General features: G+C 42.9%; 1 protein-coding gene across 1 annotated transcript in view; it reads left to right on the top strand.

The window, feature by feature from the left end:
* Positions 1 to 26329, top strand: part of PLXDC2 (plexin domain containing 2) — a 474057-nt gene that overhangs the window by 386250 nt on the left and 61478 nt on the right. Inside the window, exon 10 of the mRNA XM_062210542.1 lies at positions 20883 to 20943. Within this exon, the coding sequence (XP_062066526.1) occupies positions 20883 to 20943 (61 nt within the window). The remainder of the gene's footprint in view (positions 1 to 20882; positions 20944 to 26329) is intronic.

Consider the following 26329-nt stretch of genomic DNA (forward strand, 5'->3'; position numbering starts at 1 on the left):
TGGTTTTCAATCTGAGGATTAGAATTGAGGAGGGTCATAATACCACTTACTTAGTGGGTACAGCCAGTATTGAAATGAGTGGAATTGAATAGAAAATACATGCCTTATATGGATCTTTTCAAAAAAGAGAAAGGAGACATTGCAGCAACACTTTAGCTTTTTTTAAAGATTTTATTTATTTATTTGAGAAGTAGAATTACAGACAATGAGAGAGAGAGAGGGGAAGAGACACTGAGAAAGGTCTTCCATCCACTGGTTCACTCCCCAGATGGCTACAATGACCAGAGCTGAGCTGTACCGAAGCCAGGAGCCAGGAGCTTCATCTGGGTATCTCACGGGGATGCAGGGGCCCAATCACTTGGGCCATCTTCCTCTGCTTTTCCAGACTAAAGCAGAGAGTTGGATCAATAGAGAATCAGCCAGGACTAGAACCAGCGCCCCTATATAGGATGCCAGCACTGCAGGCAGAGGCTTGACCTACTGCACCAAGAGCTGGCCTCTCACTGTAGCCTTACATACATACACATGCACACACACACAACACACATACACATACATATATATACATATACATACATATATATAAAAGTCAAAACACTTGATATTAAATACATTTTGCTGTAGTTTTTTTCTAAAAGAATGAAAGTTTCTATGTTGCAATAAACAATTTTTGGTAGAACTAGAGATTTCTTTTTTTTTTCTTTTTTTTTGACAGGCAGAGTGGACAGTGAGAGAGAGACAGAGAGAAAGGTCTTCCTTTTTGCCGTTGGTTCACCCTCCAATGGCCGCCGCGGTAGGCGCGCTGCGGCTGGCGCACCGCGCCGATCCGAAGCCAGGAGCCAGGTGCTTCTCCTGGTCTCCCATGGAGTGCAGGGCCCAAGAACTTGGGCCATCCTCCACTGCACTCCCTGGCCACAGCAGAGAGCTGGCCTTGAAGAGGGGCAACCGGGACAGGATCGGTGCCCCAACCGGGACTAGAACCCGGTGTGCCGGTGCCACAAGGCGGAGGATTAGCCTGTTAAGCCACGGCGCCGGCCAGAACTAGAGATTTCTAAAATCACATACTTTCTGTTGCTAATGCATTCACATCCACTTGATGTAGGTGAAATAACACAAAACTGAAAGTTGTTGAATTCAGATTTAATTATTTCTGCCTCTGCTGTTTTTTTAACAAATCAAAAAACGCAATATATAAGCAAGGGACTTAAACTTGTGAAATTATAGCTAGTAGAATGCTCTGTAATGAAGGGTTGTGTAAGTCAATGCAAAGCCAAACTTGCTTCCTGACATTTGAGACAAAATGATTGCAACTGGAATAAGCCAGTCCCAAAAAGTCAAATTTCATGTTTTGTCTTATTTGTGGTATTAGTATGTAGAGAGCATAGAAACTGTGTGGATATCATGTCATTGTGTATATGGTATAACTGTTGCTTCACAGAATCATACCACGTAAATGACAATATACTCATAAATAAAAAAGAAAATAGAGAGAGGAAATTGTGTGGACTCTTGGGACACTAGTAATGATTTGTTTTTAATTTGGGTGTTGGTTATGAGTGTAACCGGAGAACCAAAATCCCATTTATCTGTACATTTATGTATTTTTTTGGTATGTATACTCTATTTCAATAAAGCATTTAAAAAGGAAAAAAGAAGACATTTGTGGAGGAGGAAAGATCATCAGTTTGATATGTCTTAGATCCTCTGTGAAGGAAATCATGCTATTGGGAAAATATGTAGGTTTTTGAAAAGTTAAAATAAATAAATAATAAAGAACTTTATAGACTCCCTGAACCTGTTGCAGTCACCATCAGCGTTTCTGCAGCCATATTGGAGGCAAAGAGGAAAGTCAATGTGAATGCAAAAAAAGAACAATGAACATTACTACTTATTAAGTACTTGCTTAGTGCTTTGAATTGTCTTATCTCAATTCATCATCATACCTCCATGATGAAGGCATTACTGTCATTGCTTCTTAAATTTGACATTTGGGTTAATCAACTTAATACAGGTTCTGTATTAATAAATAATCAATTTAATAAAGGTTATTTCATCAATAAAAATGTCATTTAAAATTCCCGAAGCCATCAATGCTTAAAAGTTAAATGAGGAGTAAAGATAAACATTGGAGTAATTGTGGGAGTGGTATTGCAAGCAAGTCTCTTGAGTCAGATAGCCTTTAACTATTTCCAAAAGAGGGAATACTTCATTCTCTTGTCCCTTCTAGGAATTTTTAATGTAGATATAAAATAAATAGCAAAGTATCTAACAGTCAAGGTAGACTTGCTGTTTCCTTGATTAAAATATGCTGCAAGTTAGCAGCTGCAAGCTATTACTAATTGCTTTGGCCCAGTATGTGTTAGCAGATTGTCCAGTGTGTCACTGACCGTCTGCATCACAATTCCGGCATGTGTTTCAGTTTATTCCTTTAAAGCACTGAAAATTCCCAAAGAGGACATTTTTGTCAGCATCAGCAGTGATTTTTAATCAGAATGTTTTCGGAAAGGATTAGCCCTGAAAATGGGCTAAATGGTCCTTCACTGTCAACATCAACTCTTTCCTATCCTACATACTCCAAAGCTAAAAACAGACTCAATATCAGTAGGTGACAGTCATAGGAAGAAAGACTCCAACATGAAAAGTTAATTACAAAAGTCATTTTCCTTGTTAAATTTTTAAAATTTTATCAGCGAAAGAATAAAGACAGACAAAAAAAGTAACGTAGATAGGCGTTGGCATTTAACCTAGTTATTAAGACACCCAAGTCCTACATGGGATGTGTACAATCAGGTCCTGACTCCAGCTCTGGATTCAGCTTCCTGCCAGTACAGTCCCTGGGAGGCAGCAGTGATGGCTCAAGTAGTTGGTTGGGTTCCTGCCACCCCAGCTCCCAGCTTTGGCCTGGACCAGTCTCAGCTATTGCAGGCATTTGGGGAGTGAACCAGCATATGTTCATTTTCTCTCTCTCTTTCTATATCTCTGCCTCATAAATAAATAAATGCCTTTTTAAAGTAACAGAGTTTTTGTTTTTTGGGGGTATCTTTTGTTTTTGCCAGTCATTTGAAAGACAAGAGTAAGAAGTGAATTTTGTAAGTAAGATAGCAGAATTAGAAGAATAAAATTTTCCCAAGTTTTTATTTTATAAACACATGCTGCAGCTACAGTAGATTCTATAAATCGCACAGAAAAATTAATATTTGACTTTATGATACTTTATGAGATGACATATGTATGAGTGACAAGGTTGTGGATATGAGATAATTTGATCCCAATTTTCCAACTGAAGTTTATTTCCAGAGACAAGGTCCTGCATTTTGCACATTGCTGTTTTTGTTGACATTGGATTATAATTCTGAGCTACCAGTAGCCTCAAGAGCTTTTATTAAAATAAGTATATTCCATACTCTGGCATTTTATAATGATGTACATTTTTATAATTTATCAACAGTATTATCTTTTTAATGGAGTACCAATAGACTCATGTGACATTCTAAGAGCTGTATACAATGAATGGTTCAGGCATAAGAATTCTGAAAAACGTTAAGCTCAAATTTGTTGATTCTAGAAGAAATATTTTTAGAGGTGAATTTTTTTTATACCATGTATGAGGCCAATTGGGAACAATAAGTGTATCCCATAAGAAAAACGTTACTTGAATTAATACTAAATTATATTGAAAATATTGACATCTATAATCAGCAATTTAAATTTTATGAACTACCTTTCAAATTACATTCCTTTAAGGATTTCAAAAGAAAATTATTCTCTGTATCTTATGGTGCCATACTACCTGTTACCTATTTTATCTTATGGTAAATTATATGTTATTAGTTATAATCACTGATTTTATTTCATATAAAATATTCAGACATCTTTTTAAACTATGTTTCTATTCCTTAGATGTTGGAGGATCATTTTTCACATTTTGGCAGACCGTGGCAAGAAAATGTATCAATGTACAATTGACTTCTCTATTAAGAAAGCACACCCTAGAGTGGGAATTAGGCCTACCTGGGTTCAATACATGGCTCTGCTTCCAATCCAGCTTCCTACTAATGCAGACCTGAGAGGCAGTAATTAATGGCAGAAGTACTTGGATTTCTGTCACCCACTTGGGAGACCTGAATTGAATTCCTGGCTCCCAGCTTCAGCCTATTCCAGTCCTGGCCATTAGAGGATGAGCCAGCAGATGAGATTTCTCTCTCTCTCTCTCTCTCTCTCTCTCTCTCTCTCTGCCTCCTCTCCCTCAAATAAATACATTCAAGTATTTTTTAAAAGATAGCACACCATGATAAGTACACCTAAGATTGCAATGACCATATACATCATCAGATACTAGCCACATCCATGTGTTTTGCATCTGTCTGTCTACTTTCAAGCTACAGTGGTAAAGGTTAGTTGCAACAGAACATCTGCAGCCTGCCAAGCGCAAAGTATTTACTCTCCGGTCCTTTGCAGAAAATGTTTGATGACTCTTGATCTAGAAACTGATTTTAATAGGGGTCTTAGAATTTGTTGAAATTTCTTTCCTAAATTCTCTTTTGTAGATATTTTATCTCCCTGATGAAATGACACATGATCAATTGTTCAGTAAAATGTGCACCTCTTTTTTATTCTTATGAATATATTTTAATGTTGACTCTATTTCCTGCATCAAAATATATTACCCTTGCAAAAGAAGTCCTGTTTTTGAAACCTTTCAATGAAACAAGGATAAGGTAGAAGTGCAGTGAGATTTATATTTGTATCTCTTGATTTGATAGGAGTGCTGCAAGCTAGAATATTGTTTGCTTCTTAGGCTGCTTTATTTAAAGGGATTCACTTAACATGGTCCCTGTGGGCTTTGAAATCAACATTCCATTGAAATTGAGCAGAGAATAGAATTAAATTAAAGTTAGCTCTCTATCAGTATGTTTTAGAATTAGGTAATGGCGAGAAGAGAATAACTTGAAAATAAAAACATTGGGAAGCTCTTGTAGTTCACAACCAGACTTTGTGAAAAACCAGTTTTCAGGAAATATTAACAAAATCACATATACTCTCCATCCATTTATATGTATTGAATTAAAAATATGGCCCATGTATGACAAAAACTCAGATTTTCTCCTGTAAGTTCCAATAATACTAATGTCCAAATATGATGATAAAGAAATTTATATTATCAAATAAATTTTGCATTAATATTATAAAGAGGATAAATTCCTAACTCCTGTATATAGAGTGAAAAATATCACTTATTTTTCTACAGTTGTCAATTTTTCTGCATGTGTGCTACAAAGATATTATTACATCTCTGTGTTTCCTTGGTCCTTATGTAATGTCCCCCACCTTATGTTGGCGATGAGGAGACAGGGAGAACGGCAAGATGGCAGAATAGGAAGGGAGCACACTGATAGTCAGGGAAGAGACAGTTTAATAAAAGTGGAGATACTGCAGGTTCAGGGAAGAGTAGGGGAAGAAACAGCAGAGGAAACTCTTCTGGAACTAGCGATTCACAGTGGACCTGCGTGGAGAGCGTGGGAGCCCAAGTTCGGGACACCAGTGGCAGACTCAACACACCAGCATTGGAACGCAAGGTGAGCCGAACTTCAATAGCCCGAGACACGGGCAGGGAAGCGGAAAGAGGAGACTAGAGGGAACGAGGCTTGAAACTCCGTGGGGAAAAGTTCACCAGGCTAACTAGAAGAGAGAGAGGAAAAAAAAAGTGACTGATACGGACACAAGTTTCTCTCTCTCTGCTCACCTCTCAAAGTCGAGCAAGACAAAGAGCAGGCGCCATTTTGGACATACGTCATAAGCAGGGCGACCTCAGGTCTCCACCGGCCCTGAGCCTAGCAGAAAAACCTGACTCTGGGGGGGTGAAATAACAGGATATTAGGATCTAACTTGGCAACCCAGTGGGAGACTGCAGGAGAATTGGAGCCCACACCGAGGGCAGCAGAGATTCCCTGTGTGGTCCTTGGGAAAGAGCTTCCGATCTCTGGCTCCTGTGGGTATATCATTCGCCTGCTAACTACCTCCAATTACGTTCAGCTGTGCGGAATTACTTCCCTTTTGAATCAAAAAAAAAAAAAAAAAAAAAAAGAAAAGAAAGAAAGAGAGATTTACCACACCTAACCTGGGAGTGTCACCTTTGACACACCCTCAACTCTGAGGAACCAAACACAGCTCTCAGGCCACACCCATCTCAAGCCTCTAAGGCTCCACTGAAAGCAGACAGTCCACTTAATATAGAGCCATAGTATAACAACAAAAAACACCACAGTGAAGAAACTAAATATCTCCAACATGCCAAACAACAAACACAAAAACCGAGGTAAGAAGAACAAGGAAGACACTATGACGCCCCCAAATGAAAAAGACACCCCAATTCAAGATTATGAAGATGATGAGATAGAAGCAATGCAAGAAGCAGATCTCAAAAAATTGATAAGAACATTAAGAAGTTCTCAAAAACAAATTCTTGAACTACAGAAATCCTTACTGGACAAGATAGAAAATCTCTCTCGTGGGGCGGATCCCAACCCGAGGCCGCGGCTGTAGCTGCAGGGGCCGTGCGCAGTGCGCAGCTCGTTCCTGTTTCCTCTTCTGTGATGTGCTTGTTCAGGCTCCTGGGCAGCAGCCATGAAAGGGTCATGACCCTTGGGGACTGCAGGCCTGAAAAATGAAGCTTCCCAGCTACGAAGACAGGAAGAGTTTCAGCATTCTGGATGGAAATAAGACAACCTCCCCCCAAGCAGGTTTAGAGAATGAAAATGAGTTCATGGGCTTGTCCCTGGAAAGCCCTGGCAGGCCAGGGCGTCAAGTTCAGCTTCACCCCAGGGTCCAGGAGGCATCAGCGCTTCGGATCCATTTTCTTCTTCTCCTGGTTCGTCAACTTTTCATCAGACCCCGACCCCCGTGTGCCTGTGCCACTATGGAAGCTCCTCCCCCAGCCCAGGCTCAGGGATCCATCACTCTAGGCTCTACTATGATGTCACCCCTTCTGTGATCCCCACACAGGGGAGATCGCCCAGCGTTTGTCTTTCTGTGAGAGCCACCCGCCCGTACCTCCATCACCTCCCCAAGGTGCACACAGGGACCCAAACATCACACGGGGCCAAAGCCATGCACACATGGTGAATTTTATTCATGGGAAGCATTTGCAAATGCTTAGAAAAGAAAAACGTTCAGTCAGCTCAGCCTGCGGATTGCTCCTGGTGGCTGGGGCTGAGCAAGGCTACTTGGGGACCACTCTGCCACCGCGGAGGCCAGGGCTGCTCCCTCGGGACGGCAGGATGCAGCACGCCCTCAGCAGGAACCGGAGGATCCTCCTGCCGACCCCGCGCCGGCCCTGCCTCTTGCCCTGGGCGCTGGCCTTGGTGTCTGTGGTGTCAGCGGTGGCTGCGGTCCCAGAGTCCTCGGGCTCATGGGCTGCTGCGGCGGCTTCTGGCTCAGGGAGGTCGATGAGGCTCTGGGCGCTGGGGCTGGAGGGCGATGCTTTGGAGGCTGGCTGAGGGGCGGCGCTGGGAGCAGGGCTCCACTGCTGCTGAGGCTGGCCTGGTAGGAGAGAGTCAAGTGTGCGTCACCTCAGGGGTCCTTGGGCTCAGCTCCTGGAGGCCCCGAAGTGGCAGGGGATGTGGGGAGAGGGCAAGACTCACTGGAGGCCTGGGAGGAGTCGGGGGCTGCACTGGGAGCAGGGCTCCACTGCTGCTGAGGCTGGCCTGGTAGGAGAGAGTCAAGTGTGGGTCACCTCAGGGGGCCTTGGGCTCAGCTCCTGGAGGCCCCGAAGTGGCAGGGGATGTGGGGAGAGGGCAAGACTCACTGGAGGCCTGGGAGGAGTCGGGGGCGGCGCTGGAAGCAGGGCTCCACTGCTGCTGAGGCTGGCCTGGTAGGAGAGAGTCAAGAGTGGGTCACCTCAGGGGTCCTTGGGCTCAGCTCCTGGAGGCCCCGAAGTGGCTTGGGATGTGGGGAGAGGGCAAGACTCACTGGAGGCCTGTGAGGAGTCGGGGGCTGCACTGGGAGCAGGGCTCCACTGCTGCTGAGGCTGGCCTGGTAGGAGAGAGTCAAGTGTGGGTCACCTCAGGGGGCCTTGGGCTCAGCTCCTGGAGGCCCCGAAGTGGCTTGGGATGTGGGGAGAAGGCAAGACTCACTGGAGGCCTGGGAGGAGTCGGGGGCGGCGCTGGGAGCAGGGCTCCACTGCTGCTGAGGCTGGCCTGGTAGGAGAGAGTCAAGAGTGGGTCACCTCAGGGGTCCTTGGGCTCAGCTCCTGGAGGCCCCGAAGTGGCTTGGGATGTGGGGAGAGGGCAAGACTCACTGGAGGCCTGGGAGGAGTCGGGGGCGGCGCTGGAAGCCCGGTTCCACTGCTGCTGTGGCTGGCCTGGTAGGAGAGAGTCAAGAGTGGGTCACCTCAGGGGGCCTTGGGCTCAGCTCCTGGAGGCCCCGAGGCAGGGGGGAGGGCAAGACTCACTGGAGGCCTCGGAGGAGTCTCTTCGTGCGGAGGAAATGTCGACGGACATGCTGTCACAGGACACCGACACTAGAGACAAGCCGTCCTTCTCTATGGAGCGGCGCTCCTCGCCCTGTGAGGACTCAGGCAGGGCCTCGGGGCTGCAGGGCTGAGGGCCTGGCGTCCCCTCGGTCCCCGTGCCTGGCAGCAGGCCGAGGCCCGCCAGGTACTCCTTGGCCTCCGAGTCCCGGGGAACGCCCAGGGGCTGCAGCAGGGTGACAGCGTCCTCCTCCTCCTCCTCCTGGGCACCATCTTGGCCAGGGCCGAACCACCAGTGGGTCCCGGCGTCCTCCGCACTGGGCCTCCCCAAGGCGTCGACAGTGAACAGCCAAGCCAGCAGCTCCTGCAGGGCCGGGCTGACGGCACGCGGCAGCACGTAGCAGCCACACAGCACCGTGTCCTGCAGCTCCTCCGTGTCCTTGCCGCGGAAGGGCAGCTTGGCCACCAGCATGGCAAACAGCACCACCCCCAGGCTGCACACGTCGGCCTTAAAGGGGTCGTAGGCCTCCCCGAGGAAAAGCTCAGGGGCGCAGTACTCGGGGGTCCCCCAGAAGCCCCTTACCAGCGCGCCCTGCTCCAGCCGCAGGCTCAGCCCGAAGTCCGCCAGCTTGAGGTTCAGGTGGGCATCCAGCAGCAGGTTGCCCAGCTTGAGGTCCCGGTGCGCCACACGCTGGCCATGGCAGTAGCTCACGGCGGCCAGCGCCTGGCCGAACAGGCTCCTGGCCTCGGCCTCGCCCAGGCCGCCCTGCTCAAACACATAGCTCTGCAGCGAGCCCTTGGTCGCCAGCTCCATGACCAGGAACAAGTGCGTCCTGGTGTGCCGCTCTGCCAGCAGCCGCACGATGTTCTCGTGCCGCAGGCTCCTCAGGATGGCCGCTTCCCCCTGCGCGGACAGCGGGCTGCTGGGAGAGGCGTCTTGCAGGAGGATCTTTACGGCTACGTATTTGCCGGACGCCAGGTGCCGGGCCAGCTTCACCAGGCCGAAGCTGCCCCGGCCGATCACGTCCACGAAGCGGAACCCATCCAGAGGAGGATGGAAGTCCAAGGGGCCTTCCATGCTGCCCGTCACCTAACTACGCTCTCTCGACTCCCTAACTCGCTCAACACACACTAGCTAATCACGGACCCTCACTGCACTACCTACAACACAAAGGGACCACGGGGGACTGACTACCCAGCTCACTAAGACACAGCACCAACTACTCTCACTACTCTAGAGGCGAAGCCGCAATTCTATCTCAATAAAGCAGAAAACAACAAAGACGAAAAGCCACTAAATCCTCGAACGCTGATACTTCTGAGTGTGCTAGCTGACTAGAGTGGGGGAAGCAAAAATAAAGAAAACTCAAAAAAAAGGCCAAATGGGCAAAACAACAACGAGGAGGAAAACAACAAACTAAAAAAAAATGGGAAAAAGCAAAAACCAAATAGACCCAGAAACAAACAACCAAGAAAAAGCACAAGCAACAGCAATGAGCGCAAAGGGCTAGTTGCGGTCCTAGTTACACAGATCACAAAAAGAGTGCTCTCTGGGTAAGGCGGACGAAAATCTAGGCCCCCGCAGCGGCTATATATACTTTTTGGGGGCTCACCTCACAGAATGGTGCCTTGTGAGATCAGAGCAAGAAATGGACCAATCACAGCCCAGCCAGGGACTGTGTAATAATACGACTTTCCTAACAGTGGTGCCTTATGAAGTCAGAGCAAGAAATGGACCAATGGGAGCTGTAGTTCATCCACAGTGGTTTTCTCCAGAATCTTCCAATTAAATTAAAATGATACCCAAAGAGTTTTTGCCCTAGGTTGGTGATAGGGCTGGATACTTACGTTTTGAGAAACTCCAACCTGTAGATTGCTTCGGTGGCCGTCTCATGACTAGTTTAAATATGATGATAAGTTGTGTCTTTTGAAGACCTCCTAGTGTCTCCACTTAGTATATCCTCTCCTTTGTCTTTACTCTCTGAGTGATGGGACTCAGAATGATGGAACAACATCTCTGGCCTCGGTAAACTCAACAAGTGTTCTGCTGCCCAAGACACCACCAGGTACACTGTTCACACCTCCAGAGCTGAGAGGAAGGGGGCTTTGTCACCCTTTCCCCCTACGTCATCATCAGATTTCTCAGCAGAAACGCTGGAAGCCCAGAAGGTAGTGGGGTCCGTGCACTCCAAACATGGAAGGCCCAGTCAGAGGCAGCCAAGAAAGCTACATCCTCCAAGACTGTCCTCCACCCAGTAGGGAGGAATCGAGGCTCTGCCAGGACTTGGGGTTTTCGGGCTCCTGTCACAACAACAACCAAAACTCCTGGCTCCTGGCTTCAGCCTGGCCAAGGCCTGGAGGTCATTTATGGACTGTAGCAGAGGACGGAGGAGCTCCCTAGCTTGGTTGCTCTCTCTCTCTCTCTCTCTCTCTCTCACTAACACTCTCTTTCCCTTCTTCACTCTCACACAAATAGAAAGAAAAAAAAAGAAAATCTCTCTCGTGAAAATGAAATATTAAGGAGGAATCAAAATGAAATGAAACAACTAGTAGAACAAGAAACTGTGATAGTGACAAGAAACCATAATGAAATGAAGAATTCAATAGATCAAATGACAAACACATTAGAGAGCCTTAAAAACAGAATGGGTGAAGCAGAAGAGAGAATATCAGATTTAGAAGAGAGAGAACAGGAAAGAGAACAGTCAAATCAAAGAAAAGAAGAGGAAATTAGAAATCTAAAAAATATTGTCAGGAATCTACAGGATACTATTAAAAAACCCAACATTCGGGTTCTAGGAGTTCCTGAAGGCATGGAGAGGGAGAAAGGATTAGAAGTCCTTTTTAGTGAGATACTAGCAGAAAATTTCCCGGGTTTGGAGAAGGACAGAGACATCCTAGTACAGGAAGTTCATAGAACCCCTAGTAAACATGACCAAAAGAGATCTTCACCACGACATGTTGTAATCAAACTCACCACAGTGAAACATAAAGAAAAGATCCTAAAATGTGCAAGAGAGAAACGTCAGATCACTCTTAGAGGATCTCCAATTAGACTCAGCAGACTTCTCATCAGAAACCCTACAAGCTAGAAGGGAATGGCAAGACATAGCCCAGGTACTAAGAGAGAAAAACTGCCAGCCCAGAATATTATATCCTGAAAAGCTCTCATTTGTGAATGAAGGTGAAATAAAGACTTTTCATAGCAAACAGAAATTGAAAGAATTTGTTGCCACTCGTCGTGCCCTGCAAAAGATGCTTAAAGATGTGTTATACACAGAAACACAGAAGCATGGTCATCAATATGAAAGAAGGTAAAGGAAGGAAACCTCACAGCAAAGGATCACAGGAAGCTCAATTTCTCTTTGACATAGAATTAAAATCTGATTCTCTGTTAAAGCGATGTGTTGAAGTAATCTATTATGTTCTCTTGATGTCTGTTTTATTCTAATTGTTCAAAAACAGCTGAATTTTTATTAAGAGCTATGGGTTATTTAAATATGTGCTTATTTTTAAAGATTTGAATAATCACCTTGTAACAATGATCAAATTTGGTCTATGTTATGTCATGATTTTAAGGAATCTTATTTCAACCAGATATTTTGGATTTTGAGCCTTCTTGGCATTCTTGACAGGCATTCAAAAAATCAAAGTTTCAAACAATCTGGACTCTAAAATTTCCAGTAAATCTTGGACTTTGGTTTTTCCAGTTTGGGCCCAACTGAAAAAATCGAAGGACCTATGTCTCTCATCACATAGAGATACCAGCTAATCGGGCTATTTGGATTATATTAGAAGTACTGTCAAGATGTGATGTGGTACCAAACTTTAAGTTTCTATAATGGAAAATGCTATTAATACAAATGATTGAGAATTAAAAAGTCTAATGATCTTGTGTTACTAGACATGATAGTTATCTTAATGAGAAAGCCCCAGAGGCCTAAAGGGTTAAATACTTGTAAAATCCTACAGGTGCTTTCAAAAATACTGTGAAGTAAGCAAGTGCCTCTTGTTGGTTGATGAGTTCATAATTTCAAACATGGCGACAAAGTCTTTTGTCATCCACAGTTATATATGATGTGCTGCTCATAAAACTAAAGCGTTGTTGGTTCTGTGTTTAGCTGTCCTCCTATAGGTTCCTATGGACTTTTTCCAGCCACTTCTATTGTATTCAGTACTTTGGGATGGCTCTGTAAACAGATGAAGCCAATAATGTATTAACAGTACCAACTGAGAGAAAGTATGGTTAACTGAGGTTTCTAAAAACAAAAAGCAATTCAAATCAATTGGCAATTTACAAAAAGAGTTAAAGATTTTAAAAGCTATTATTAAAATTGCTATATTGTTCTATTATGTTATGATATATATGTGTACATATTGTATGTCCACATGGGAAAATATTAAGAATTTTAATTGGCTTATAGATAAGATTGTCCATAAATTTAAGCTGCTAAAATCAATCAAAGATACATTTTAATTCGTGTGACCTGAATCTGTGTATCATATGTTTTAAACTTGTTGGTAGAAAGAAACTAAAAACATTTTATATGTTTGTGCTTAAGTTTACTGGTTAAACAAACTACACCATGTTAGATATTTAAGAGGTATTTCCAAATACATGATTCTTAAAATTTATAGAAGGCATTGGACCTTCTGGTAAATGTTTTCTTAAGTTGTTATCTAACGGTTGAAACTGTTTGCTAAGTATTCATGTGATATTGCTATTGTCAGCAAGCAGTCTAGGACTTGCTCCCTCATTTCTCTATTCTAAGCCCAACTTGTGCTTTCATTTCTCTATTCTCCTCAAGGTAGGAAACTAATTCTATTATGAAGGAATCTGTAGGATGCACAATTTAATCTTTAGACCTTATAAAAGAGATGGCTAACATTTTTCTGTAATAGCATAGCCAAAATAAGAACTTAAATAATAATCTCATAGCTAGATTTACTTCGCCATCAGCGAAGTAAACAGTAAGTAGAAAAAACGTCCCTTTCAGACGAAAGGGAAAGAAAGTTTTTAGGTGAGAATATAATGGGCATTGTCTACCTTAGAAAAACTACTACAGAATATGCCAGTGACTATAGACTTGTAGTTCAGGCCACCAAAGATTAAAGATGGGACTTGGGCACTCCCTTGACTTGCATCCTCTGGTCTGCTTTAACACAAACCAGGAGGAAAAGAAAGCTAGGCATCAGAAGCAATGGGTGGCAGGCCTATTAATGGCTGATCTGTACAGTGATCTGCCCTCAAGGAGACCCAACAGGCCAGTCCACTGCAGTGGCTTTCAAAGTGGTAAGCCTGGGCTTCAGCAGAAGTCAACTTGTGAAGAGCTCTGGCAGCTCTGCCAAGAGTTGGATCACTGGAAATGGACTTGCCTTGGAGTCGAAGGATGCCCAGGTCAGAGCCACAGATCTTATTGGCTCTAAGCTGAAAAGCCCTTCACTCAGCCCAACTTCCAAAGTGACCACTGCAACTGAGGGGACGGCCAAGTAGGGTCAGCAACATTGCAGGCAGAACTGTAAATTTCTTGTTAGAGATGCCACCTGCCTTTACCTGGCCAGCTCTCCTCCCAGGCCAGCCAAGTAATGAAAGTCAACAGAGTGCCTTCCCCTAGGAGGTTCACACCTCCCTTAGGATGTACCCCATGTGAAGAGATAGATAGGTCTGGGCCTCTTAACTTACAAGGCCTAAAGCCCAACAGATTATTATCAAGCCCCTTCTATCAGGTTCTATTTGCCTCTCAATCAGAAAACTTAATTGTAGCTTAGACAGCACCTTTCTTAGCTCCTCTAATAATGACTCTGTCCTCTGTTCTAGACCCTGTCTAGCGCACTTGGGCCTCATTCCTTCGTAATCATAACCTCTGCTCTACCTCCAATGGCTCTACTCCCAACCTGTGTGTACTGATGGTTCTCTTCCCCACTTAATGCTGTATAATTGTTCAGACCTGGTTAATGCCACTCTTAGGATCATTGGTTACTATCCTCACCCTGTCTTTTATGACCTTGTCTAAATATGATCAGAGTCGGCGAACTTGGAAGGCTTCCATAGCCTTGGCAACTCATGACGACAGCCTAGGGTGGTTACTGGCGCCATAAACTAGAGTGTCAATTTGTTGGGTCAACATCAGGAGTCACTGTGCACTTGCTCCTCATGTGGGATCTCTGTCCTTAATGTGCTGTACATTTTGATTTAATGCTATAACTAGTACTCAAACAGTATGTTTCACTTTGTGTTTCTATGTGGGTGCAAACTGTTGAAATCTTTGCTTATTATATACTAAATTGATCTTCTGTATATAAAGAGAATTGAAAATGAACCTTGATGTGAATGGAAGGGGAGAGGGAGTGCGAAAGGGGAGGGTTGTGGGTGGGAGGGAAGTTATGGGAGGGGGAAGCCATTGTAATCCATAAGCTGTACATTGGAAATTTATATTTATTAAATAAAAGTTAAAAAAAAATAAAAAAAAAAAAAGAATAGGAGAATCCCACTCTAAGATCACAGTTGGGCAGTTACGATCAGCCAGGCCTGTCATGCAGGTAACTAACTCATTCATAGTTCTAAGACAGAATGGGGGCAAGAGTTTGGCCTATTTGTTAAATTGCTGGTTAGGAAACGCATGTCGTACATCAGAATACTTGGGTTCATGCCCAGCTCTGCCTCCTGATTCATGCTAACGCAGACTCTTGGAGGTTATGGCAATGGCTCAAGTACTCGTGTCTCTGCCACTCACATGGGAGACCTTGATTGAGTTCCTGCTACCCAGCTTAGCCTTGGGGAGAGACCCAGTTCTCTTTGTCTATCTGTCTCTATCTGCCTCTCAAATAAATATGTAAAAATGTTTTCAAAAATAATATTTGTTTGAAAGAGGCAGAATGGATGCTATTGAAAGCCATTTGCCTTAAAAACCAGTTGGGGGCCGGCGCCGTGGCTGACTAGGCTAATCCTCCGCCTGTGGCGCTGGCACCCCGGGGTTCTAGTCCCAGTCAGGGCGCCAGATTCTGTCCCGGTTGCTCCTCTTCCTGTCCAGCTCTCTGCTGTGGCCCAGGAGTGCAGTGGAGGATGGCCCAAGTGCTTGGGCCCTGCACCCGCATGGGAGACCAGGAGGAAGCACCTGACTCCTGGCTTCGAATCGGCACAGTGCGCCATTTGGGGAGTGAACCAACGGAAGGAAGACCTTTTTCTCTGTCTCTCACTGTCTAGTTTTGCCTGTCAAGAAAAAAAAAAGAAAGAACAGGAGAACAAAATCAGAAAGAAAAGGTGGTCACGTGGCATGCATGCATTAACCCTCAGGCATCTGCTACCTCTGGCCAATAGAGCACCCCGTAGAACAAATAAAACCAACATACTTTCCTACTGGGTTAAAATTCCTGGCAGGGTTTCAGTCAGATCATGACATTTGGTTTTGTAAAAGTAAGAAAATATTTAAATACTGTGAATTTCCAGACAAAAAATATGTATAAAACCCCAGAAGCTGTACATTGGAAATTTATATTCATTAAATAAAAGTTTAAAAAAATAAAATAAAATAAAAGAGATGAAGAGACAGGCTCAGAAAAAATTAATAAGGGCATACAGTTCCAGTCAAATGGCAGGAATACATGTTTCTGAGGGCTACTGAGCATCTAGGTGATGGTAGTTAATAGTATTTTGTATGTTTCAAAGGTGCCAAAAAGAGTAAGTTTCAAATCTGTCACCAAAAACAATGCTAAGTTTTTGAGATGCTGGCTATGCTAATTCACTTAATTTAATCATGCAGCCTTACATACACTATATCACTTTAAACCCTGTAAATATATAGAAATATAATTTGTCAATATACAATCAAATAGCTTTTAAAAAAAAGAAAAGAAAAAGAATTTGCCAGAGGTCATACACCTATTTGATGCCCAAGCCAGAATTCGTACTCAGTGTTGAGTTCAGAACCTCACTTTTAATCGTGGCGTCCCTGCAGTCTTGTAAGATAAACTGGGGCATAGGTCACTAACCCTGCTGGGTGAGAGGAGACCATGAGATTTCCCAGACTTCAGGCTTGAGTTGCATTGGGTTTACTCATGGGTATCTCAGACATATGTTCAAAGGCAGAGTCATGAAGGTGCACGGCAGATTCAGGGAAGGGCAAGCCATTGGCTGTTGATGAGAGCAGGCTGTATAAGATGGGCTGTGGGGGTGGCAAGGAGCCTCATCCTATCCTTCAGGAAGGCAGTAGTTTCCAAATGGTAAGAATCACCTGGGCTTGCCTGTTTACAGTGAGAATTGCTGTGCCCCATTGCCAGAGCCTCTTCAGTAACACGCAATATGTGCACTTTAACTGTCATCCTGTGTGACTCCAATGTAGGAGAGCCTCTTTGTTTAAAATCGGGTGGGCGTTTGGCTTACCAGTTAGGACACCACATGCATCCCGTATTGGAGTGCCTGGGTTTGAATTCCAGCTCCCGTTCCTGATTCCAGCTTCCTGCTAACACAGACTCTGGGTGGTAGCAGGTGATGGCTCAAGTACTTGGAACCCTGCCACCCACATGTGAGACCTGGATTGAGTTCCTGGCTTCTGACATCAGCTGGACCTAGTTCTGTCTGTTGCAGTTATCTGGGGAGTGAACTAGCAGATGCTGGCTGTCTCAGTTTCTGTCTGTCTGTCTCTCTCGCTGTCTCTTCCCCTCATCTCCCTTTTAAAAGAAAAAACAAAGTGTTGAGAAATCAATATGCTGGAGCCTGACATGGTGAATCTTACTATGTTTTTTACAAAAACAAAGCTGCAGCTCAGGGAACAGGAAGGTGTTTCCAAAAGTGATTCAGGGTTTATTTAGAATCCAGAAGAAATATGAAGATGGTTTTCTTAATGATATAAGACACATGCCTTTGCTTTTGCTTATAAGTGGTTTTAAAAAAAAATACTTATTTTCATCTACTTGAAAAGCAGAGAGAGAATGAGAAAATCCTCCATCCACTTGTTCACTTCCCAAATACCCACAACAACCAGGGTTGGGCCAGGTCAAAGAAAGCAGGGGCCCAGGCGCTTCAGCCATTGGCCTCTGAGGATGCATTAACAGGAAACTGGATTGGAAAAAGAGTGCCAGGGACTCAAACCAGCACTCCGATTGTGGAATATGGGCATTTCAAGTGGTGGTTTAACCCCATTGTACTGTAACTCCTACCCTAGCTTGTGAATATTTTTAGTTGCTATTTAGAGTACTGCTTTATAAAAATCACTGAAAAGTCAGGGTCCAGTTTTACTGATTTTTTAAGGCATCCTAAGCTATAAAACGTGTGAGCTTTTTAAGCCAAATCTTACTTGCTTTGCCATTCTCAGTCTTTCCTGCCCAAACCTCTAGTAAACGGCAGATCAATTAATAGAGAATCAGTTTTGAATAAATACATGAACGAGCTGCTTATTTGGCTTGTGTATTATCAGCAGATGTTGATTTTATACACTGTAACTGAGGACTTATTTAATAAATCAAGCAAACTGCAGTGTTTCAGTACTCTTCCTTAGAATTAATTCAGCAATTAAAAGGACTAATTTTTGTAAGATAAAATCTAAGTCAATATGTAAGTTTAAGATTTAGTATTGTCATAATATAAGGTAAAAGTTATTCCCCTGGCTTTGGATGTGTCAGGCATGGAGTTAATGCAAATGAACCACATTTTTTTAAATTTTCTGTTCCATTTTATTGTGGTCAGATATCTCCTCCAAAAATAATTTTTTTTAGAAAATCAGTAATTTTCCATATTCCAAAAGAGAATGTGAGCACACTCTTCATTATTGGAAGAGACTTGAAAGCAAGAAGGAAGAGGAGGAGATTGTTGTCTAACAGATCTGGAAGTAAATAGATGTCACACGTCAGCATGTCTTCGGGTAACCAGGGATGGCTTGAACCAATTGGGGATTTCAGACTTAGGATGCCAAATCACACACTGATGTTTATTCCACACTTAAGCTTGTTGAACACAGATGGTAGGCATAAAATAGCTGAGCATCAGTGGATTGTGTCCGGAGAGAATGATGGATGTGGTCTTTTGTGTTGACAGTGGAGTTGTTTTCACATTCCACTTGAATTGGATTATGCTCATTCATGCCATGGTACATAATCTCTGGCTTGGAGTTTTAGCAAAAGCCGTCCTGTGGACACATTGCAAAGCAAGTCGGGGGGAAAAGTTTACAAAGCAAAACTGTAAGCACTGTAAGAACTCAAAGACAAAAATTGGACAGCTTCATTTATTTTAAAAAATATTTATATATTTAGATTGCTATATATTAATATGGGTTATTAGATGTAAATATTAGATATTAAAGGGTCAATATGAATTGATAATTTTAATAAACTGGCTAAAATATTTTTAATTTCTTTTTTAAAATGTTTATGTATTTTTATGTATTTGAAAGGTGTGTGTGTGTGTGTGTGTGAAAGAGAGAGAGGGAGAGAGATCTCCCATCCACTGGTTCATTCTCCAAATGCCAGCTACAGCTAGGACTGAATCAAGCTAAAGCCAGGAGCCTGAAACTCAATACACGTCACCCACATAGAGCCATTGTAGGGTATGCATTAACAGGAAGCTGGAATGGAGACTCAAACCTAAGTATTCCAATATGGGATGGGAGCATCCTGAAACAACCTCTTAATTGATGTGCCAAGTACCATATTTTGAATTTCTAATACAGAAAATATATCCATATTTGTCAAATATGGATATATAACTAGGATCAATATAAGACTCCAACCTAAACTCTAAAATGTTTCCAATCAAGTTTGGTGATTGAAACAGCACATGAGATTATTTTTAAGATTTTATTTATTTATTTGAGGGGTAGAGCTACAGACAGACAGGGGGAGAGGCAGAGAGAAAGGTCTTCCATCAACTGGTTCACTCCTCAAATGGCCGCAATGGCCGAGACTGGGCCAGCCGACGCTAGGAGCCAGGAGCTTCTCCCAGGTCTCCCACACAGGTGCAGGGGTCCAAGAAGTTGGGCCATCCTCCACTGCTTTCCCAGACTATAAGCAGAGAGCTGCATAAGAGGAGCTGCCCGGAAACAAACCAGCACCCATATGGGATGCTGGCGCTGCAGGTGGAGGCTCAGCCTATTACGCTGCAGCACCGGCCCCACACGTGAAATTTTATTGGAAGAAGAAACATTAAATAGTGAGGTAAGACGGCAGCTTTGAAGCTTTATCAAAAGATGCTCTGCATAGTAGTTTCTGGGCCTTAAAAATGGAGGGGCTGTGTCAGGGTAGGAATGGAAAAATGGAAAATTATTGCAGTCAAGGAAGAGTATGAATGGACAAAACCTTAGGAGCCTGGTGCTTGCTAAATCACCTTTCAGATGTGACCTAATCACCATGGCATTGGGCGTCCCCAAGAACACACTCAGGTTCCCTGGTTGGCTGGAAGGACTCACAGAACTCAGAAAAGCTGTTATGCTCAAGGCTGCCGTTTATCACAGGAAAAGACGACGCAGTCAAGTCAGCTACAGGAAAAGGCACGAAGGGCAGAAGCCAGGAGAGCCAGGCGCAAGCTTCCAGGTGCCCCCTCCCTGCAGAACCCTACACGCGGTGCCCCCTCCAGGCGGCATCACCAACCAGGCTGGCTCCTGGGCCTGCTGTACAGGGTTGTTCTGGAGGGGCAGTCACGAGGGGTTGGACCTTCCTGTGAGAGTGACCTTACCCCCAGACATGACCTCCCAGAGGTCACACCCGTACAGCGTGGCCCAGAGCCCCAGGTGAATAAAATCAGACATTCACCATCAATCACATTGTCAACACAAATTGCCTCGCATAGAGCAAGACGCAATATGCTCCTCCATCAGGCCGAGCGTTCCAAGGTTTCACCCAGGAGCTGGTCGAGAGCCGGAGTTTGAGCTCATCCCCCCCACCCCACCCCCAGAGGCAGGGAGGGGAAGGCTGTTTGTTTTTGAATGTGCAGGATTTGAAAACTTCAAAACTACTGAATTAATCATTTACATGGCCATAGAGAAAGAGTTTCAGTAACTGTGGATCTTTAGATAAATAAATGTACGTATTTCTGAAATCTTGAAAAATGATACCTGCAAACAGTTTGTATCCGTTTATGTACTTTGGTGATGAGAAGCAGGAAAAAATGAGGCAGAAGAAAACCAGCTCCGTAGAATCCTGTTTGGCTTTTCCTTTGCACAGAGATCTGAGTGTTCTCTCCCAGGTAGTTGGCCTCAGCACAGTAATGTGTTGGCACATGTCGTGCTGAGTGACTGCCTAAGAAGTGACGACTCAGTAGCACTGCAAGTGTCTCACTGTTTCTCCCCAGACCTGTTCTATGGAAGAAAATTGACGTTTGACTAAGCTGGAAATTTAAGAATCAGCACTAACCAATTTTTTCCTTTAATTTCTGTCCCCTCCCTGCATCCTGTGTTTTCTTCTTGCACCTGCAATGTGGTCTTTGAAGATGTTCCAGTGGATTTGACCGCCATCGACAGGACTGGGTGGACAGTGGATGCCCGGAAGAGGTACACGTGCTTTATTATAACAAGCTTCTTGGGACCAAGTCGCCATACGCTGGTGCTCCACGTTGATGAAAATGATATCTAATTTAACAAAAAGAGCCAACAGTTACTGAACCCCTAATGTGTGCCAGATACTGGCCTTAACTATGGTATATATTATCCCAATTTACTTTCATATCCACCCTATGAGGAAGGCTCTGCTGTTACCCTCATGTCACCAAGACCAGATGCAGTTTGGGTGCTCAGAGAGAGAGGTATGTGACTAGAGAATGCAAGAACCAAGGGTAGTTCTCTTAAACATGGGCAGCTTTTCTAAGGGCGAGGAAGCCATTATAAGAGCTGAGGTACAGGAGGAAAGATTGATTAGGAGTTGATGTATTACAATAAGGGAGGAGACATGCTACAACATGTCATATAGAGAAGTGATACCACATTAACTCTGAGACAAACGTGATAGGGACAGTGATGCAAAGCAGTGATCCAAGCTGTATACAGTTGCAGAAACAATTCTAAATGGTTTACAATTCTTGCAGTGAATTGAATTTACGTAGTCATATCAGGGTCACATAAAAGTATATATAGGATATAGGGTTCATAAAAGTATAATTAACCATTACACAAGTTTTCTCATTTAGTGAGACAATTCACACCATAGTGCTGTAGTGTAGTGCTGTATTAAAAACTGTTAGGAGGTCAGCAGCTACCAGAAGCTTTTTTTTTTTTTTTTTTTTTTTTTTTTTTTTGTGGTCCAGGAGAGCTGTCTTACAAAGACTTAGAGAAGGACCAGTGCTGTGGTGTAGCAAGTAGAGCTGCCTCCTACAGTGCCAGTATACCATTTAGGCACTGGTTCAAGTCCTGGCTGCTCCAGTTCTTATCCAGCTCTCTGCTTTGACCTGGGAAAGCAGTAGAGGATGCCCCAAGTCCTTGGGCCTCTGCACCCACATGGGAGACCTGGAAGAAGTTCCAGGCTCCTGGCTTTGAATCAGCCTAGCTCCCACCATTGCAGCCACTTGGGAAGTAAACCAGTGATTGGAAGACTTCTCTCTCACACTCTGCCTCTGCCTCTGTAACTCTACCTTTCAAATAAATAAAAAAAATCTTTAAAAAAAGGATCTGGAGAAATATTTCTTCATGAACATTCTTGAGCTTTCAGTGTAATATTACCAGGGCAACTTTAATCAACATTTTCATGTTCATTTGGGGAATTACAATGCCAATCCTAATCTGTCTATTTCAGTTCACTTATCTGAAAACATCATTCAAAAAGAAAATGTATTGCTAGAGCTATAGTTGGTTTCCCTGTCACTGTTTCTGTCACATCACCATAGTTACCTAAGGAAGAAATGTTGACAGTGAGAGCTTATGTTTGTAAAGGTGGAGGATGTAACTCAGATGATTTTAATTTCCTGGCTCCAATGCAGGCTCACCAATACTATAGGCCCACCTAAGTCTACTTGTAGAGAAGTCACCTTTTTCTTTTCACTAAACCATTAAATGTAATGTACAAAGGTGAACTAAAATCATCTCCCAAAGAGCTCTAGTACATTTTGTAATATTCACTATTTCCTTTTTGTTCTGTAACTGAATTATCAACATTACCTAACTAGCTTTTTTGAGTATTGATTCTACCCTTTCTTTATAGGTAAGTAAACTAATTCACCAACTCTAGTCTACTTTTGTTACTTTTTACTAGAGTTAACTTTTCCTTCTGATCCTGTAGATAAGTTTTTTAACTGTCAGTCCTAATATGAACACCTATCACGTATGGGTACTGGTTACAAATTTAGGCCTGAGTCTGGCGACAGAGACCACCACACGCAAACACATTACCCAAAGAGGACTTATTACTTCCTTTTAGGCAGTGAGGAACAACAGAAGCCTAGGGGGTCACTGGTTCAGGAAGCGACCACAAGGTTCAGGAATGTACCCGGGCCAGACAGAGTCTCATCTGCAGGAGCCCCCCTGGTACTGTGTAACATGGATCCCAGAAAGCCTGCCTGGCTTTTACACCCTGGGGTCTCTGGACTTGCTAGGGTTCAGCACTGAAGGACCTCCTGTTTCTTAGCCGGGGCTAGGACAGAGCTGACCCCCGCCCCATCTCCAGATGCTGCATTCTAGGACATTGTGCAGTTAGTGTCCTGAACTGTGGGGTGGCGGGGGGACTGGGTCTGTTTAAGGCCACCTGGACAACTGTCCTGCAGTGGTCTAAGCTGTGATCCTTGAAAGTGTGAGAAATGTGTCCAGCAGGGTGCTCAGACCACTGTGCCCACCAGGGTCAGTGGACTGCCCTGGGAGAACAAGGTCAAAGAGCGTAGCTGCAAGTGGGTAATCCTGTCAAAGGAAGCTGATGTTCATGGGACAAGAAGAGACATGGTGAGGGATGAGATTGGGGAGATAGTCCAGGTCCTAACTGTGCTAAGTTGAAGGCGAGGAAGAGCAATTTGAATGGTTTCAACTAAATGTGTAATATCCAAACAAATGGGTTTTTTGAAAAATCACCCTGGCTGTAAGTGAATAATGAATTCTGAGGCAGCTACGTAAGAAATAGAAAGTAGGAAACAAAACTGTCATTATTTAAAGATGATATTATTAAGTAGAGAGCCAACAATATCTTCAGGCATTTAATTATCTCTGGGCCAGAGATGCTGGTGATCTGGACTAGATAGGAGGTAACAGGGTGGGTGCCATGGTGATGGTGGTGGTAGTAGAATAATCAGTATTTGGTTGAATCGAAATGAGAACTGTAGAAGTCAAAATTTTTTGCCTTTTTTTACATTTTCCTCCTTTTTTATATTCTTTTAAAAATATCTTTTTGACATTTTTAGAACATTAATGTGGCTCTAAAGCATAATATAAAAATGAATCCATGACTATGCTCCATAATTTAAGAACAAGAATTGTCAGTGACTGTGAAGCTGGCTGGTTTATTGTGTGCTCATAATATCCCAGGTACTTTGAGGTAATGTGATGCAACGGTTTAAAAAAAAATAAAAAAATAAAAAACAATGAAACAAACAAGCCAAATACCACCAAACCTTGCCTTCCTGACACTTAAATCCATACAGTCACATTTTGTCACCCAACTATTTTTTTTCCTAAAAGTAGAATTGTTGAGTGTGAGTTAGGTAAATGTTTGTCTTTGAAAAATAACACCAAATTTATAGTTCAGTGATGCAACTCTTGTGGGTTCCTATTATTTCATACTCCAGACCACCCTGGTACTATCAGATTTTTTTCATTTCTGCAAATCCAACTGGCTTGAAATAGTTCTTATTGTAAATGACATTTGTACTTTTCCGATCACTAATGACATCAGACACATTTGCATACACTTGTTGGCTTCTGGGTTTTTTCTTGTGTCTTTCTTCTGTGTCATATCTTGCTCTCATTTTTCTATTGAATGGTAATCCTTTTCTTTTAATTCTGAATAATACGTATCTGTTGATTAGAAGTAACAGACATAATAGATTTTACATACAACTACCTTATAAAACTCTTATTAATTAAATATCTGAAGATACTGTTGGTTCTCTATTTAATAATAACATTTTTAAATAATGAGAGTCTTGTTTCCTACTTTCTATTTCTTTTGTCTTTTATTTACTTTGTTGTTTTATTGCTCAACTCATTTCCTCAAGTTATATATTTTCTATGAAATTTAGGTTTTTTTTCATCTTCTGCATGATTTTAATTAACATTTCTTCTCAGTTTAATTTTTTAAATTATCAACCTTTTGTGGCTAGTTTTATTTGTGTATATGTTTTAAAGAAGATTTATTTATTTATTTTATTTGTAAGGCAGAGAGAGAGAGAGAGAGAGAGAGAGAGAGGCCTTCCATCCACTGGTTCACTCCCCAAGTGGCTACAACAGCCAGGGCTGGGCCAGGCTGAAGCCAGGAGCCAGGAGCTTCTTCCAGATCTCCTATATAGGTACCGGGGCCCAAGTACCTGAGCAATCTTCTACTGTTTCCCAGGCACATTAGTAGGGAGCTGGATTGAAAGTGGAACAGCCTAGACTCAAACCAGTGCCCATATCAGATACTGGTGCTGCAGGTGGTAACTTAACCTACTACATCACAGTGCTGATCCCAATCAATAAATGTTAATAACATCTTTATTGGGATTACTTGAATTGTGAATTATGTCACATTTCCAAATTATTGGGACCTCTTGATTTTTTTTTATTGACTTATTTAAAATTGATTGGAAATTTATCATAAACTAGTACATAGGCAATTTATACATATGGTTTATGTGTGTTTCCTCATTGGTTGTCTAGCATGATCAATGTGCTCACATTGTGAGGTCTTTGAAGATATAATTGGCCTTTTCATCTTTTCCTTATATTTTTGTATTAAATATTTTCTTATTTGTGCTGCATTCCAGAGAATTTCTTCTGCTATATTTGCCAATGTACTCTCCCATCTTCATGATTGATCTCATAATCTGTCTGGAGGTCCTACTTTGAACACATAGGTTTTTATTTCTAAAATTAAAATTTTACAGTTTGTTAAAACTGCCTGGTTATTTTTATCATCTCATGTTACCAGTTCATTTTTAAATTTTATCTTTTCATTGGTTTAAATATTCCATATATTTTTTTAAAAGATTTATTTATGTATTTGAAAGTCAGAGTTACACAGAGAGAGGAGAGGCCAAGAGAGAGAGAGAGAGAGGGAATAAGAGAGAGAGGTTTTCCATCCGCTGGTTCACTCCCTGGTTGGCTGCGTTGGCCGGAGCTGGGCTGATCCAAAGCCAGGAGCCAGGAGCTTCTTCCAGGTCTTCCACATGGGGGCAGGGGCCCAAGGACTTGGGCCATTTTTTTCTGCTTTCTCAGGCCATAGCAGAGAGCTGGATCAGAAGTGGAGCAGCCAGAACTCAAACCGGTGCCCATATGGGATGCCAGCACTGTAGCGGCAGTTTTACCCACTATGCCACAGTGCCATATATATTTTTTCTGTATTCCATATTAGATGATTCCAATAGCTAAAGTTCTGATGAACTGAATATCTTTGCCAGACTACTCTTTTTCTTTCTGTGTTTTTTCTTGTCTTTTAATTGAAAGTGCATGGTAGTTTCCTCTCATTCCATGAGAATCCATAGGACCTAACAAGATGGCACTTTGTGGAACCATTGAAGTCGTAGGGGCTGCATTTAGGAATCTGTCCTGATAAGAGAAGGAGAGGTTTAGATGGAGTTGCCATATCTACTACTGACACAAGACTTTATTTCCTTAGAACAATATTTGATTTTGTTTTTTTTTTTTTTCAATCTCCCAAGACAAACCTTGCATTTTTACTTAATGTTTGAAGGGTTTTGTGGACAGTGCATGTTAAGAAAAACTAAGTGTAGATTCCAAAATTTTGCAAAATTGGCCAGCATTGTGGCAC

Source organism: Lepus europaeus, chromosome 14, assembly GCF_033115175.1.
Source record: "Lepus europaeus isolate LE1 chromosome 14, mLepTim1.pri, whole genome shotgun sequence".
NCBI lineage: Eukaryota > Metazoa > Chordata > Mammalia > Lagomorpha > Leporidae > Lepus > Lepus europaeus.